The 13,767-nt window shown below is 50.4% G+C and overlaps 1 protein-coding gene across 13 annotated transcripts in view; it reads right to left on the minus strand.

Moving 5' to 3' along the window:
- Positions 1-13,767, minus strand: part of Fbrsl1 (fibrosin like 1) — a 75,932-nt gene that overhangs the window by 59,370 nt on the left and 2,795 nt on the right. For 12 of the 13 annotated variants that reach the window (XM_050158875.1, XM_050158874.1, XM_050158873.1 and 9 more), the window contains exon 2: positions 4,242-4,442. In XM_050158875.1, coding sequence (XP_050014832.1) covers positions 4,242-4,442 — 201 coding nt within the window. Of the gene's footprint in view, positions 1-807; positions 3,471-4,241; positions 4,443-13,767 lie in introns of those variants that run through there. The other variant, XM_050158884.1, reaches the window with a different exon arrangement.

The raw sequence follows: 13,767 nt of genomic DNA on the forward strand, positions 1-13,767 counted from the left end.
AAAACAAAAAAAAAAAAAAAAAAAAAAAAAAAAAAACCCAAAAAAAAAAAGTCTGTTCTCTCCTGCCACCTTGTGGCATAGGCACCTCTCTACCTGCTGAGCTGAGCCATGTCTCTGACCCACTACGTTCAAGTAGTCTTCCTTAGCAAGCGTCTACAAGACCTCATCCTAGAAGCCTCAACTTTCTGTGCTAATCTGCCCACCACTGTCAGTATTCTATTTCCCCTCTTAAACACACAACTAAGAGGCAGCCAAGGGCACCCAGATTGGCCTGATACAATAGATACCCTCAGGTACAACCAACCAGCCTTCCAACCCTGGAATAGACTAAGCAGAGCAGTAGGAGATAAGAGGACTTTACAATGCACTTTCTGGCCCCAAACAGGACAGAAGGACCTGTATGTGTGCGGTGCATCATCAAAAATAGGATTTCCCTAACCCTTTCCACAAGCTAATGTGTAGAGTAGGTTCAGGGCAGTCTAACTCAGGCGCTAGGTTCCTTGGGCCACCCCCATGCAGCCAACTCTCTTCAAAACACTGACATGGATGGGCCCAGTTCGGCGTATGAATCCTGCCCTCAAGAGCTCCACCCTTAATAACTCAATACCCACCACAAACTTCTACTGCACATGTCTAGGTACTACAGCCCTCTCCATGAGGGTCATGGCAAGGACAGCAGCTCCCCAGACCCACAGGACAGAATGTGACTCCAAGTCTCCTCTGTCTAGTACTTAGTGAACAGAAGACCAACTCTAGATATACAAAACCACTCAATGGAATAAATCACGGGAAACAGGTCATCTATTTAAATTATAAAACACTGTTATAAAAATGGCATGGCACTTTATTTTTATAATCAGAAAAATAAGTTCCAAATTCTCAGTTCATAGGCTGTGCTAAGCATCAGAAAGGGGTTATCCAGTGTCAACAGGAATAAGAACAGGTACCAGGTACAGTGACTGGGGCCCAGCCATGTAGCCTAGACAACCCCCCAGGTAGAAGTTCCAAGCCCAGGAGTCCTCTCTCTGCTCTGGTCACCTCCCCTTCGCGGACTCAATCTAGCCACTGGGACTCCAGGAGATCCAGTGTGGGGCCGGCTCCCCTAAGATGGAACTTTGGCAAGCTGAACAACCCCTGACTGCAGGTAATAGGGACAGGTGCAGGCCCAAAAGTGTAGTAATAGGCATCAGAATCAGGGTTGAACACTGTTGTAACGGGGATGAAGAGTCCGGATAGAGGCTTCTAGCTGCCCTGTCAGTGTCTCTGGGGTGGAGAAAGCCCTGAGAGGTGGGGAAGCAGCCACGGAGTCACCACCCCTTCATATCTCTTATGCAGCTGGAGGATCTTCAAGTAGACACTAACATCATCCCACAGCCAAAAGGTGTGATGATGGAGGAGGGTCAAATGTCTGTTGGTTAATAAAGAAGCTGCCTTGACCCTTTGATAGGACAACAGCTTAGATAGGCGGAGTAGACAGAACAGAATGCTGGAAGAATCCCAGTCAGGCAGTCGCCATAGCTCTGCTCTCCAAGATGGATGCTGGTTAAGATCTTACTGGTAAGCTACCACCTTGTGGTGGTACACAATTATTAGAAATGGGTTAATCTAGATGTGAGAGCTAGCCAGTAAGAGGCTAGAGCTAATGGGCCAAGCAGTGTTTAAAAGAATACAGTTTCTGCGTAATTATTTCAGGTAAAGCTAGCCATGCGGAGCTGGGCAGGAACACAGCCCGCCGCTCGCACTACTACAGAGTGAGCTGAAACCTGGCTAACCAAATGCACGCTGTGGCCCTGAGTCACTTAAGCCATTGTGCTCAGGGCAGGGAACACAGTGGGTGTGAAGTGGGGGACAGAAAGTGAGGCCTAGGCTGGCACTCCATCACACATGCCCGCCACCCACAGGCACACATGTACACACCACTTGCACCTGCACACATGCATGAGACGCGGAGATGCAAAAATGTTGTTGGCAATTAGAGGCACCAAAGGATGCTGAAGGATCCCAACAGGCTCCAAGTCCTTGGGTGGCTGTGTAACCTCTCCTAGGAGTTGTCCAACATAAAGCATGTGAGGGGCACAGTAACACCAAGAGGCCTGACACCTATGGAAGGGGCAGTAGGATGATGGAATGACTTGGCGTTCATCTCTCTTCTGATGCTTCTGATGCGATGAGCCTGGGCCTGGTCTTGGCACAGCAGGGGCTCTCCTGCCTTGACCTCAGGCCCCAATCAGTCAAAGAAGTCTGGGAACAGCCTCATGGCAGTCTGTGAAGCATCTAAAGAGTAAGGTTCTCACTGGTGCAGCCCAACTGCAGCGTGACAAATTCATCCAGGGAGTTATCTACAAGCCTCATGCTCCAGGACTCACAGATGGGGCTTGGCGGGCCACCCCCAGGACAGAGTTTCGAGTCCACTGTGTCCTCAAGGGCCTGAAGGGATGGCCCAGGATCGAAGGCTGGGGTTGACGGGCTGGCACCAGATCCATTAGGGACTGCCGCCTCAGTTGACAAAGGGGCCTCAGAAGAGGCTGGGGGGCCAGGCCTGGCTGCCCCAGAAGTGAAGGGCGATCGGGTAGGGGAAGTAACGGTTGGGGTTTGCGAAGTTGGTCTGGGCCCAGAAGTGACCGCAGGGGCTTCTTTGGACCCATGAGGGGCTGTTTAGGTAGGTGAGACGGCTCTGGGCTAAGACTTGGACACTTCTGTTGTGACTGTCTAGGACTCAGCAGGGCAGGATTTGGAGAGCTACTCTGCTCTGGGCCTTCAACTAATTGCTGGGGCTGCTTGAGGACCACCAGTGACTGTCGGGGGCAACTAGACTGGCCCAGGAGAGATCTATGGGGCTGGCTCTGCTGATGTGGGGCCAACAGTGCCTGCCAGGAGCAGCAGCACTGGCCTGAAAGATGGCTGGAGGGACAATGGCGTGGTTGCAAGGTGAGAGTCCGAGGGGGCTGGCAGCGCTGTCCTGAGGCAGCCCTACAGGGCTGGTCACAGGAACACTCTGTGGTCCATGACTGCAAAGGTCGGCAACGGTGCCACACGGTCAGTAGAGACCGGCAGAGGTGACACGAGGTCAACAGGGACCGAAGTGGGTAGCGATGCCATGGAGTCTGGATGGACTGCAGGCGCTGCCTGGAGCCTGGAAGAGCCAAGAGTGGCCTGCGGGGCTGAGCCAGGCGTGAGCGCTGGGTCTGGCTGAGCTGATCTGGGGCCGGAAGCAGATGCTGGGGTCGGTGTTGCTGACCAGGGCCCAGAAGTGGGCGCCGGGGCTGGCAAGGCTGTCTCAAGCCAAGTGATCGATGGGGCCAAGCACGCTGACCCAGGGGTGGCCGCTGGGGCTGGCAGGGCTGCCCTGGGGCTGGGAGGGGCCCCTGGGGCTGGCTGGACTGGCTGGGCTGTTGTTGCTGCTGGTGCTGGGCCGGGCCGTTCTGGTGCCAGGGGCTGGCTGGGAGCGGCCCCCCTTCTGGGGAGCACACCTGCATGGAAGAAAGAGTATGTGTCCACCTGGGCAGGTGTGCCCGCGGATCCCCCATCCAGCCCAGGCCCAAGACATGCTATTCCCTCTCCAAAGCCCAATTCCCAAGGGAGCTCAGAGCAGTCTTAACTGCCGAGAAAAGCCCTTTTCTATAAAAAGAGGGCACAGGCCTAGGGTCCTCAGGAGGAAAGCAGTTGTAGCACTGAGCCATGACTCAGGACAGACCCATGCTCAGGCAGCACAGACCAGTTTCTACCTGCTCTGACAGACCTCATATGGCCAGAAACACTCCTCCTGGGGGAGGGAGGGCATCCCTTTTCTTGGTTTCTCCTTTCACTGCTGGACCACCACCTGAAGCCTTTGGCTGAGCATTCCCCTCTTAGCAGGAGCCTTGTCCCCATATCCATTTAGAGACACTCTGGATGTCTCCAGACACCTAGTCGGCGGAACCTGACAGACGCAGTGGGAAGCGGGGCCGGCCTATCAGCTTAGCACTGTCACCCATCCTGGCCAGCACACACCCCTGTACTCCTGGGGAGAAGCGATAGCACTGGCCAGGCAGGCCTTTTCAGTTGGGCAGACAGACAGGTCCCCACACCTCTGTGACCAGCCTGGCTCCTACCTATCTACCCCATTCCCCAAGCCTAGCAATGATGGGGTGCATTGCCAGGCAGGCCAGACGCCGAAGGGTGGGGTCCAGGTGTGCGTATAGAACTGGTGCAGATCCCACCACTGCAGAGATCTTGAGTAAGGGAGGGCACAGGATGCTTACCTGTTTGGAGGGCTGCAACGGGACCTTCTTAGTCCCTTCATCACAAGTGGGCTCTGCATTCTGCCCTGGACTGCCCAGCTCCAGGGGCTGCCTGTTCTCACTCAGCTCAGCAGATGGGCAGTTTTCTGACTCTCGGGGCTTCTTGACGAGGTGTTGATCCCATTTTTCCTTCCGCTCATGTGGCTTCAGAGCCATGTCCTTCTGCAGAGAAAGAAGCAAATACATGTCAACCTGTGGAAATACCCTATGGAGATGAAGCAGGTTCCCAGGCTGTGGAGACTCCTCACAGGAAGGAGCCTCCAACCTGTAAAGCCATGTCTGAAGGGAAACAGACAGGTGATGGCTGGCTGGATTTTGTAGGAAATTCCCAAGTTCCCAGGGGCCCAGTAAACAGTATTGTAGAATTCTTCATGTATGGCATACTTGGGAACTCTCCGAGGTGACATATTGGCCTGGGGTTAAGAATACCTGTGAGCCTCACCAAGTGACACCCACAGGAAATGCCCCCTGGTAACATGCTATATAAAATAGGAAATACCCCAGGTGATCCCTACTTTCCACAGAAGTGCCCCCCAGTGGCCCTAATTCCCTATGTTCTTCCCAGTGACAAACTTCATTCCACAGGAAGCACCACTACCCAGGAGACTGCAGAGAGCCTTGCCAAGTATCTTTCATGTTGTCAGACTTCAAAGACATTACTGTCAGCTAGCCCTGTCAGTGGTCCCATCATGTTCTGGGACCCTCACTTCTGTAGCAATGACCAGCACTGGTTATCAATGGAGGCACAGAAATGAGGCGAACACTCACATGCAGCTTAGACTTCCCCAAAAGCAGTGGCCAGTGAAGTCTACAGAAAAACAAAACCTCCCCGAAAACAGGAAAATCTGTATGTAAGGGAACATCCCAAGGCCTCAAAGGCAGAGCCACCCCTGCCCCAGAGACAGAAGATTTGAGTTTCTGCCCTGCCTTTCTACCTTGGACAGGTTAAGGCTGAACATAATGACCTTCTGCAATACACAAGTATTTAAGGTCCTGATCTCATTAAACCCATACTGCAGACTGTCTTGTCATCTGTCCACAAGGGCCTTGGGCTATCAGCCTGCCCTGCTGCTAAGGACTGAAATGTACAAAAAAAGGAAAAGAAAAAAAAAAGCAAAGACTTATAGGCACTCTGATGTTATAGCTGCGACAGGGCTGTTTGCAGGGTGTTTTAGACCCAAAGTCTAAATAAACTGAGGTCAACTTTAATGGATACTAAACAATGACCATCTCTGACTAGGACAGCAAAGGGTTGGGGTGGGGGAGAGAGAGCAAGCCTGGTCTTACCCAACAGCAGCAAGCAAAGGAAAGAGAAAGTAATTGGAAAACTGACAGACAGTTAGTACAGATCCAGGCCCAGGCCCTACTAGGAATTTGAATCCTCTGTATCTATTTGGTACTCTGCTTTTTATGCGATAAAAGACTCCACTGGCCCCCTCCCATTCTGTTAGTCCACTTTCTAGTCTCATCCTGCACACAGAATTGTTTTCTTGGTCATCTGCCCCAGTTAGCCTAGGGAAGGGCTGGCTAGTGAGTGATAGAAGCCAGCTCCTACCTCAAAGGAAGACACCTTCAGATTTCCCTTCATGAATGAGTCTTGTGTGTATGTACACCTGCCTGAGGGAACAAAGGTGACTCACTCAAGGGGTACTAGCAAGGCTGTCACCAAATCTCAATTCTGAAATTCTCGGTTGGTGTAAACCAACTTTCACCTTGCACATTAGGAGAGCACAGAAATTGCTCAAGCATCACCTAGGCATCTGGGGAACAATGGGTTATTCTGTCTGTCTGGGCATTTTTGGAGCTTAAGCACTGCCCAATAGACCCCGTCTCTAAAAGCCCTGCTTTTAGACCACCAGTAAAGGAAGGGCCTTCAGTAGCTTAACCTATACTTAAGACACACAGCACAGAGTTGCCTTTAGCAGTGTCCCATAGTTGCTGTTCTACAGTCTACACCCCTCCCCGCAGGGTAAGCACTGAAGCTCAGAGAGGTTTTACTTAGAGCCAAATGTCAGAGCCCAGGCAGCCAGCACTGGAGCATGGTGACTGTAGCACCAGGTTCAGGTACCCCAGGTCTAAGAGAAAGCAGGGCTCTAGGCTCTGTCTTCAAATGAGCCAAAATAATTCCAGGGAAAGTGGCCACTCACAAAGGTACTAGGACACCAAGGAAAGAAAGGCTCAAAACACTAATGGATAAGTTCTGTATTCATGACCCATGTAGGCCCTGCCTTAGGTATTCTGTTAAGACACTCAATGGATCCACATACAACCAGTACTGGGTATCTTAAAACCAAACACGGACACCAGAGGCTCAGAGAAGCCATCCAGAAAGACAGCTTGGTCTCTGGTAACCCAGAGTCTTATACAAACAACCCCTACTCCAGCACCCCGGGGAATGCCAGCTCCTGTCTGAGGAGTCTGGCAGAAGACAAACACTGGGAGCCCAAGGAGTCATCCTGCCAGGACCTGTGCAGCAAGACAGAGTACAGAGTAGATCTGACTATCATGTGCAGCAGGTTAGCCACCAGCAATCAAGCCCACACACAAGGTGCTGTTTGTGCTAACAATCCCACAGTCATTCCAGGCTTCAAGCTTGTGTTCCCCACCCCAAAAAGAACACCAAGCTGAATGCCTAGTAAAGGAAATTGACCATTCAATTTTCTTCCTTCCTTCCTTTCTTTTTCTTTCTGGCTTTTCAAGACAGGGTTTTTCTCTGTGTAGCCCTGGAACTCACTAACTCACTAGGTATGCCAAGTTAGCCTCCAACTCAGAGATCCACCTGTTTCTGCCTCTCAATGCTGGAGTTAGAGGCGTGTGCCACCACGTTGTTTCCACAGCTTGTTTCTCCCTGCCACCTCCATTCAATTTTCTAATGGGGACTTTACACGACTGTTCCCATCATGTTACTGCTATGCAATACCAATAAAATCCTAATTGTACGACATTAAACCAACCACAAGGAGACTTGTTTCTCTTCAGAGGCCAAGCTACTTAACTCCCATCATGATCCCCTAAGGCTCAGCCCCATCCCCTTTAGCCAAGAAAGTATATGCTCACTCTTACCCCTATTATCAACAAGCCTAAGGCAGGTTCCCTTTGGAAAGCAGGAAGGCCTGGCCCAAGCCTGTCTGAAGCCTTGTCCCGAGCTTCCTAACCCATGTGACAGTATTGCCCCTGGAAAATCTGAGTCTGGAGTATTAGAACCTGTACAGGCAAATACTGCTCCAGTACTCCAGGCTCCCTTCTCACCAACTACTTAAACATCTCAGCAGCCTTCCTTAGACTTCCCCTCATGCTGAATCTACCAGTTTCCTTGTTCTCTGGGCTGCTGTCTACCCAAGTTCAAGATCTCCACTCAGGTATCCACCCAGGTAGGACTCCCATGAACCAACCAGTCCTTGCAGTCCTCTGACCCCTGGGGGCAGCACCCAACCTACTGGCATCTTAACTACCTCTCCAGCTAAGGTGGAAATAGGGCGCTCCCTCCCAGATCTTTCTCTCTTCAGCTTGCTTCTCCCAACTGGCTGCTGAGTTTCAGTATAGAACCTGAGTCAAATGTTCCCAAGAGGATCTCCACAGGTCCTCATGACTTCTTACCTGCTCCAGAAGTATAGACCACTGTGCCCCATCTCTGAAATCTCCAATTTCATGGATATTACCTTCATACCTGCTACCCAACAGGCTTCGGTGGACAGGTAGAGACTCCTGTGACCAGCACAGGCTGCCACAGGATACAAGGACGCAGAGACCATACTGCTACACAACTACTGCTACAGTGCTGGGGTTCAGGAAAAGTTGGGGAGACCAGAGCACCAATGGGTTCAAGGGCCATATACCCCACCCTGCAATTACTAAATAAAGTGTTTTGAGCATTCCACCCACCAGGGTTCTGGCAAAGACCTTCATCCCTTCAGATCTTAGTCACGCAGCTGCACCATGCACAACACTGGCCGGACAGAGGGTCACTTGGAGACAACAGCAGGCCTTATCTATGGCTAAGCGAGGTGTAGAAGGTGGGAAGCGCTGACATTAGCAGTACTATCCAGGGAGGAGCTGGAGCTAGACAGAGGAGCATGGAGGCCACTTGCTTGTGGTCTACATCAAACTACTATATCATGTCCACATTGCTGGCCTGAGCAATGGTTCTGAAATCAGTCTCCACAATCCTTCCTTCCAGCTCCATTCAGACAGACTATAGCCTTGTTCTCAAATCCCATTTCTTTTTTTTTTTTTAAGGGGTGGGGCAAGGCATGGTTTCTCTAGGATAGGTCACTGAGGAAGACCTAAGGGTAGCAGTTTTCCAGGAAGAAGTCAGCATGCAGGAGGGCCTTATGGGATCTCAGTTCTGACCCCACTGTCAGCTTGCGGCCACTTTTTGTGAGGATGTAGGTTCTGTGTACTCTGAACACATACAATTTCCCACAGCCATAAAAGACAAGAAATTAGATCATCTAGATTTGAGTGGAGACAGTAAAAAGGGGTGGTAACCCAGATGGACAAGAAGGTCCCAGAGCAGAGCAAAGGCTGTGTGGCTAAAGGCAGGAAAGGAGAAGGTCTGGGGGCTCTAGGGCAGAGCCAAGGTCCCCTGAACACGACTGATGCCTGATCCAGGCTATCCTTGGTGTGGCAGCCTTCAAGTCCCTTGCCCCAGTCACAGTACACTGGGTCCTCAGTGCTCTCCCATGAGGTCAGTACTCCTGGGAGGGATAGTCTACCCTAAGCCATTTTCCCTGGCCTATTCTCTTTAGCCAGAAAGCAAGGCAGGCCAACAGCCCATCTGTCTAAAACAGCACTTTCTCTTCCAAGTTCTGGGAAGACACCTCAGGTCTGATTTCTGCCACACTCTAGGCCCGTCAAAGCTTCAGCACAGCTGCTGCTCAGTTGTCATCCAGGGTGTCTCCCAAAGCCTCTTCTACAGCAGAGTCAGCTGAAGCCAGGCTGGACATTTCTGATGCCACAAGCCTGGGACATGAAAGGATCTGGTAAGTTTAAATGAGTGGGGAGGGGCAATAGGCAAGCATTCAAACTGAGCCTGCTCTTCCTCTCTGTACTGGAGACCACTACAAGTAGTCCAGTTCTGGATATAGGTCCAGCAGGGTCTGCCTGGAGTAGACTGAAGGAAGACACAGGGACCTAAGTATGCTTACCACAGGACTCTCATCCTAGTGGCCAATGGGTAGCAGGGAGAACAAGCACATGTTGCCTCATTACCCTTTCTGCAGATGAGGAACTAAGACCCAGAGCAGGAAGCAGGTATTCCCAAGCAGTTTACAGATTTTTCTGCAATGTTTGGCTCGCAAGACTGAGGGCAGAGGAAGCCCAGGGCCTCTTCCTGAGAGCTAGGAGACAGCAGCTGCACTGCTGGAGAATGTGTAGATGCCCTGAGACAGACTCACTGGTATTCCTGAATCACAGGAAGCCCCTGAGGTTGGAGCCTTGACAAGCAAGCCTATTCCTACTCTGCTCGACTAGTCCCTACCTCAGATGAAGGGAAAAGCTAGGGATACTGAGGATACCACCACATCACCTCACCAGGAGCCACTCCTCCCTGGGCAGTCACTGGGTTCAGTCCCCAGTTCTAAGTGTGCTGGCAACATCATGAGATGAAGAGGAGGGAAGGCCATACAGAACAGAATCTGGTCAAGGGGCAACCAAAGCTCTACAGTATGAGCAGTATCCCAAGAGCCAGGGTCTGAGGGGGCAGGTGGCCAGAGCACATCTGAAAGATCCCTGTGAGAACTCTGCCTTTTCACGGGAGAGAAACCTGGGCCTTTTGAAGATGACAAAGCTGTCAGACTGGAGAACAAACTGCAGAGAAGCGGGAGGACAGCCAGGGTGCAGAAAGATGGACATAGAAGCTGGGAGTCGGTTAGTCTGACAGACAGATGCCAAGGCAAGAGCTGCTAGCAAAATGGAACAAAATAGAACAGGGGAAGCTGGCCACTCTCCAGGAATCTGTCTGAATCTCACTGGGGACTCTAGCTTTACTCTGTGCCTCAGTTTCTCCATAAGTATGGGAACAACACTGCAGCCTCTTTAGAGGTTACCAGAGGGAAAGCTCAACACACAAAATCCTCCAACCACACCTACACCCTGGAGACAGTACAGCACTGACCTTTTTCTGTCATTAAGCAACAAGGCTAGGCTTCGAGGAACAACTACAGCACGGAAACTTTGACACTCCTCTGCTCCTTACAGAAAGAGGGACTGGTTTGTGAATACAGGATATGCAGGCACCACCTGAGGCATCCTGAGAAATCTAAGGGACAAGTGGCTGTTCCTCCCGAGATGGCAGTTTCAAGCCTGAATCAGAGCTGAGCTGCCAAGCCAGGCAACAGCCAGGCTTCTACCAGGAATCACCAATACACAACTGCATGCACCACACATGCTCCAACTAATGGCAAGACACCTGCCCGAGCTAGAAAGCTCTGTACACAGCATGGAACCACAAAGCCAATAGCTCTCCATACCATCTCTCCGCAGAAACCACATAGAACAGCTCATGTTGTGCTGAGGAACACTAGTACCTCGTTGGTACACTTTCCTTTTTTAACTACTCAGGTAGAACATGCCAGGCACCTGCCACTCCACTGTAATATTCTGACTAGTTTCATATCTTCTACTCTACCCTATACACAATACACAGCTTCCATCATATCCCTTCTACCCTATTCAAAGCTGGAAACATAACCACACCCAAGCACATGTCGGTATCAGGGGTTCTAACACACCTAGTAGCAGTTGGGGATCCAGCGGGTGGAAGAGCTGTAGACTAACACTGGGCCTGGATTTAAGCCTGGATCATCTTGGCAGGAACAGGTAGGTCACAGAAGGGAACAAGGAAGTTGTCAAGTGACTATGGAATCTGAATGGAGGGGTGCTGAGTGTAGATGGAGGGGGCAGCTTGCAAGGGATTTGAGTAGACTAGGCCCCTCCCACACTACCCAACCCTATAACCAGGCTGCATGCCCTGGCTTTAACAGATGGGCACTGCTATAGCATGCATCCCTCTTGGTCTTGGCTGCTGCTTATAGGTGGGCCTCCTGAAAAGGCTTCTTGACATGAAAGCAGGCCCCACCAAACAATGCCGACCAACCGGTCACCAGTTAACAAGGTTGGATTCTGTGACCTAAGAATTTTGTCCAGTAAAAGAAGTAGCTGCTACTCAGAGTGCAGGAAAAGAGAAAAGCCCCCAATCCAAACAGCAGAGCTGGTAGAACAAGAAACTTCAGACCAGGAAGACAGCAGCAAAACTCATAGCTAATTCTGGAATGGACTCCATATAAACAGTTCTCTATGGGGCTCCAGAGACACCCAAGAGCTAAGAGCTGAAATGTTACTGGATCCTAAGAACAAAACCCAAGCACAGTCAGCAAGGCATAGGAATGTGCTTCAAGACCAGTGCAGCAAGCATGCATGTCAGAACCAAAACTAAAGGGACCTCACCCACAAGGGAAGGAAAGACGCCAAGACTACCATCAATCTGTGGCTCTAGGAATGCTATGAAATGATCAACTGGCTGCATAGTAAAATTAGCGTTATAAATAAAAGCAAGATGACCAGAGTCAAGTGCTTGAAGACCCAATGAGAACTCAAGAGCACTGTCTAGGAGCAAATGGGGACAGCTTTGGGAAAATGGCTTTCTCACAGAAGCAGAAAAAGATGGGGCGGGGGGGGGGGGACACAAAACACAAAACAAAACAAAAAAACAAAGTTCTCTTCATTCAGGATCAACCAAGGGAGCCAGGCGGTGAATGGAAAATGCCTCCTGCCATAGCTCTCCTCTCCTCACCTAAATGTCCATGTGTTTCAGTTCCCACAGCTATGCACAAGCATCAGCATGGCAGGGTATGGGCATAATCCCCTGAACACAGCCAGAGTGAAGACCTTCCCAAACTGTCCCACGATATGTCATCCCCAAAAGTCTCAGTGCAGGCTGGTGGCTGTCAGCTAAGCTGACAAGTTTTTGTCTTTTTTTTTTTTTTTTTTTTTTTTTTTAAGAGACAATGTCTCTCTATGTAGCCCTTGTTGTCCTGGAACTCAAAGAGATCCACCTGCCCATGCTTCTGGAGTTCTGGGATCAAAGGCATGCACCACCATGTCCAGTGGCTGACAGTTGCTTAAGCACAGCTCTGTACACAGTGTGGTTTTATGAATATATTTTGTGAATTATAAGTCACATTTACTGATCAGAGATGCAGAAACAAAAGAGAGAAAAGCACCACAGCACACAGCATTTGGGGCAATTTTCCTTTCCATTTTTGTCCCAAGTACAGTTCATATGCACAGAGGTAAGGAACAATAATACTCCCTCTCTATGTAAACAGCATAGCTTCTACCAAGCTGTCTCCACTGTGAAGAACCTCCCTCAACTCCATGTATGTGACAACTGGTATCCAGCTGTGTCTCCTCTGGGAATTCCCCTCCTCCCTTTTTAGATGGCACAGCCATTCATATACCTAGCTGCATCTCTATTGTGAGGAACAACTCCCACCCACTATAAATGACACTTATGTATCCAGTGTTGTGTCTTCTGTGATGAGCAGCACTCTCTTTCCCTGTATAGATAGCACAGCTCTTTGTGGCCACTATGAGGAACCTTCTATGTGCAGGTGACATAGTTGTTACTTGTCTGTCTCTCCAATGTGAATAAACACCACCTCCCTTCGCATGTAGGGGTACAACTGTTCTGGGCTATTCCCCTAGTCAGGGGCTCCAGAAAACAGCAGACACCTGTGGAATGTAGCACTGCAGCTGAAGCACCCATCTTCTAAAGAGCTTGACTTTCCAACCACCTCAGTCAACTTGCTGCTTAAAACTAATGAGCCAGACGGTGGTGGCTCACGCCTTTAATCCCAGCACTCGGGAGGCAGAGGCAGGGGGATCTCTGTGAGCTCAAGGCCAGCCTGGTCTATAGAGCGAGTTCCGGGACAGGCTCCAAAGCTACAGAGAAACTGTCTCGGGGGAAAAAAATTAATGAAATCACATGACATGAAATCACAGGTGGTTTCTGCTTGGTGATGGTAGTAAAAATGTTCTCTGGCCCCAGAGTCTTAGCCCTATGGCTAGAAAGTGCTTGTCTACCTGAGGCTGGGATGCAGGACTCAGTCTACTTCCTAGTAATACAGGTACCAGCACAACTTGTTCAGTGACCTGGGGCACGTGTGTTGGATGAAGGGGATACTTCTGGCCCTAAACAGTTCCTCACCTTTTCACTGCTGGGTGTGGGGTCACAAGAAGGGCAAGATCTACTTTCCCTTAGTGTCCAAATCCCAGGCTTCTATGGAGTCCTGTCCTTCACTCCCCAACCTGTTAAGAGAAGACTGAATCCCTTCAGTTCCAACATGAGACTCTTAGTCTAAATCTGAGGATCACTAAGTGCTACCCCACACCCTGTTGCCAACAGCCACCACCATGGCATCCGGGGAAGCAGCACAGACAGAAAGGAGTCAAGGGCTCCAATCCCTACAGTAACAAAGGAAGATCA

Source organism: Alexandromys fortis, unplaced genomic scaffold, assembly GCF_014885135.2.
Source record: "Alexandromys fortis isolate MF-2015 unplaced genomic scaffold, M_Fortis_MF-2015_v1.1 scaffold_90, whole genome shotgun sequence".
NCBI lineage: Eukaryota > Metazoa > Chordata > Mammalia > Rodentia > Cricetidae > Alexandromys > Alexandromys fortis.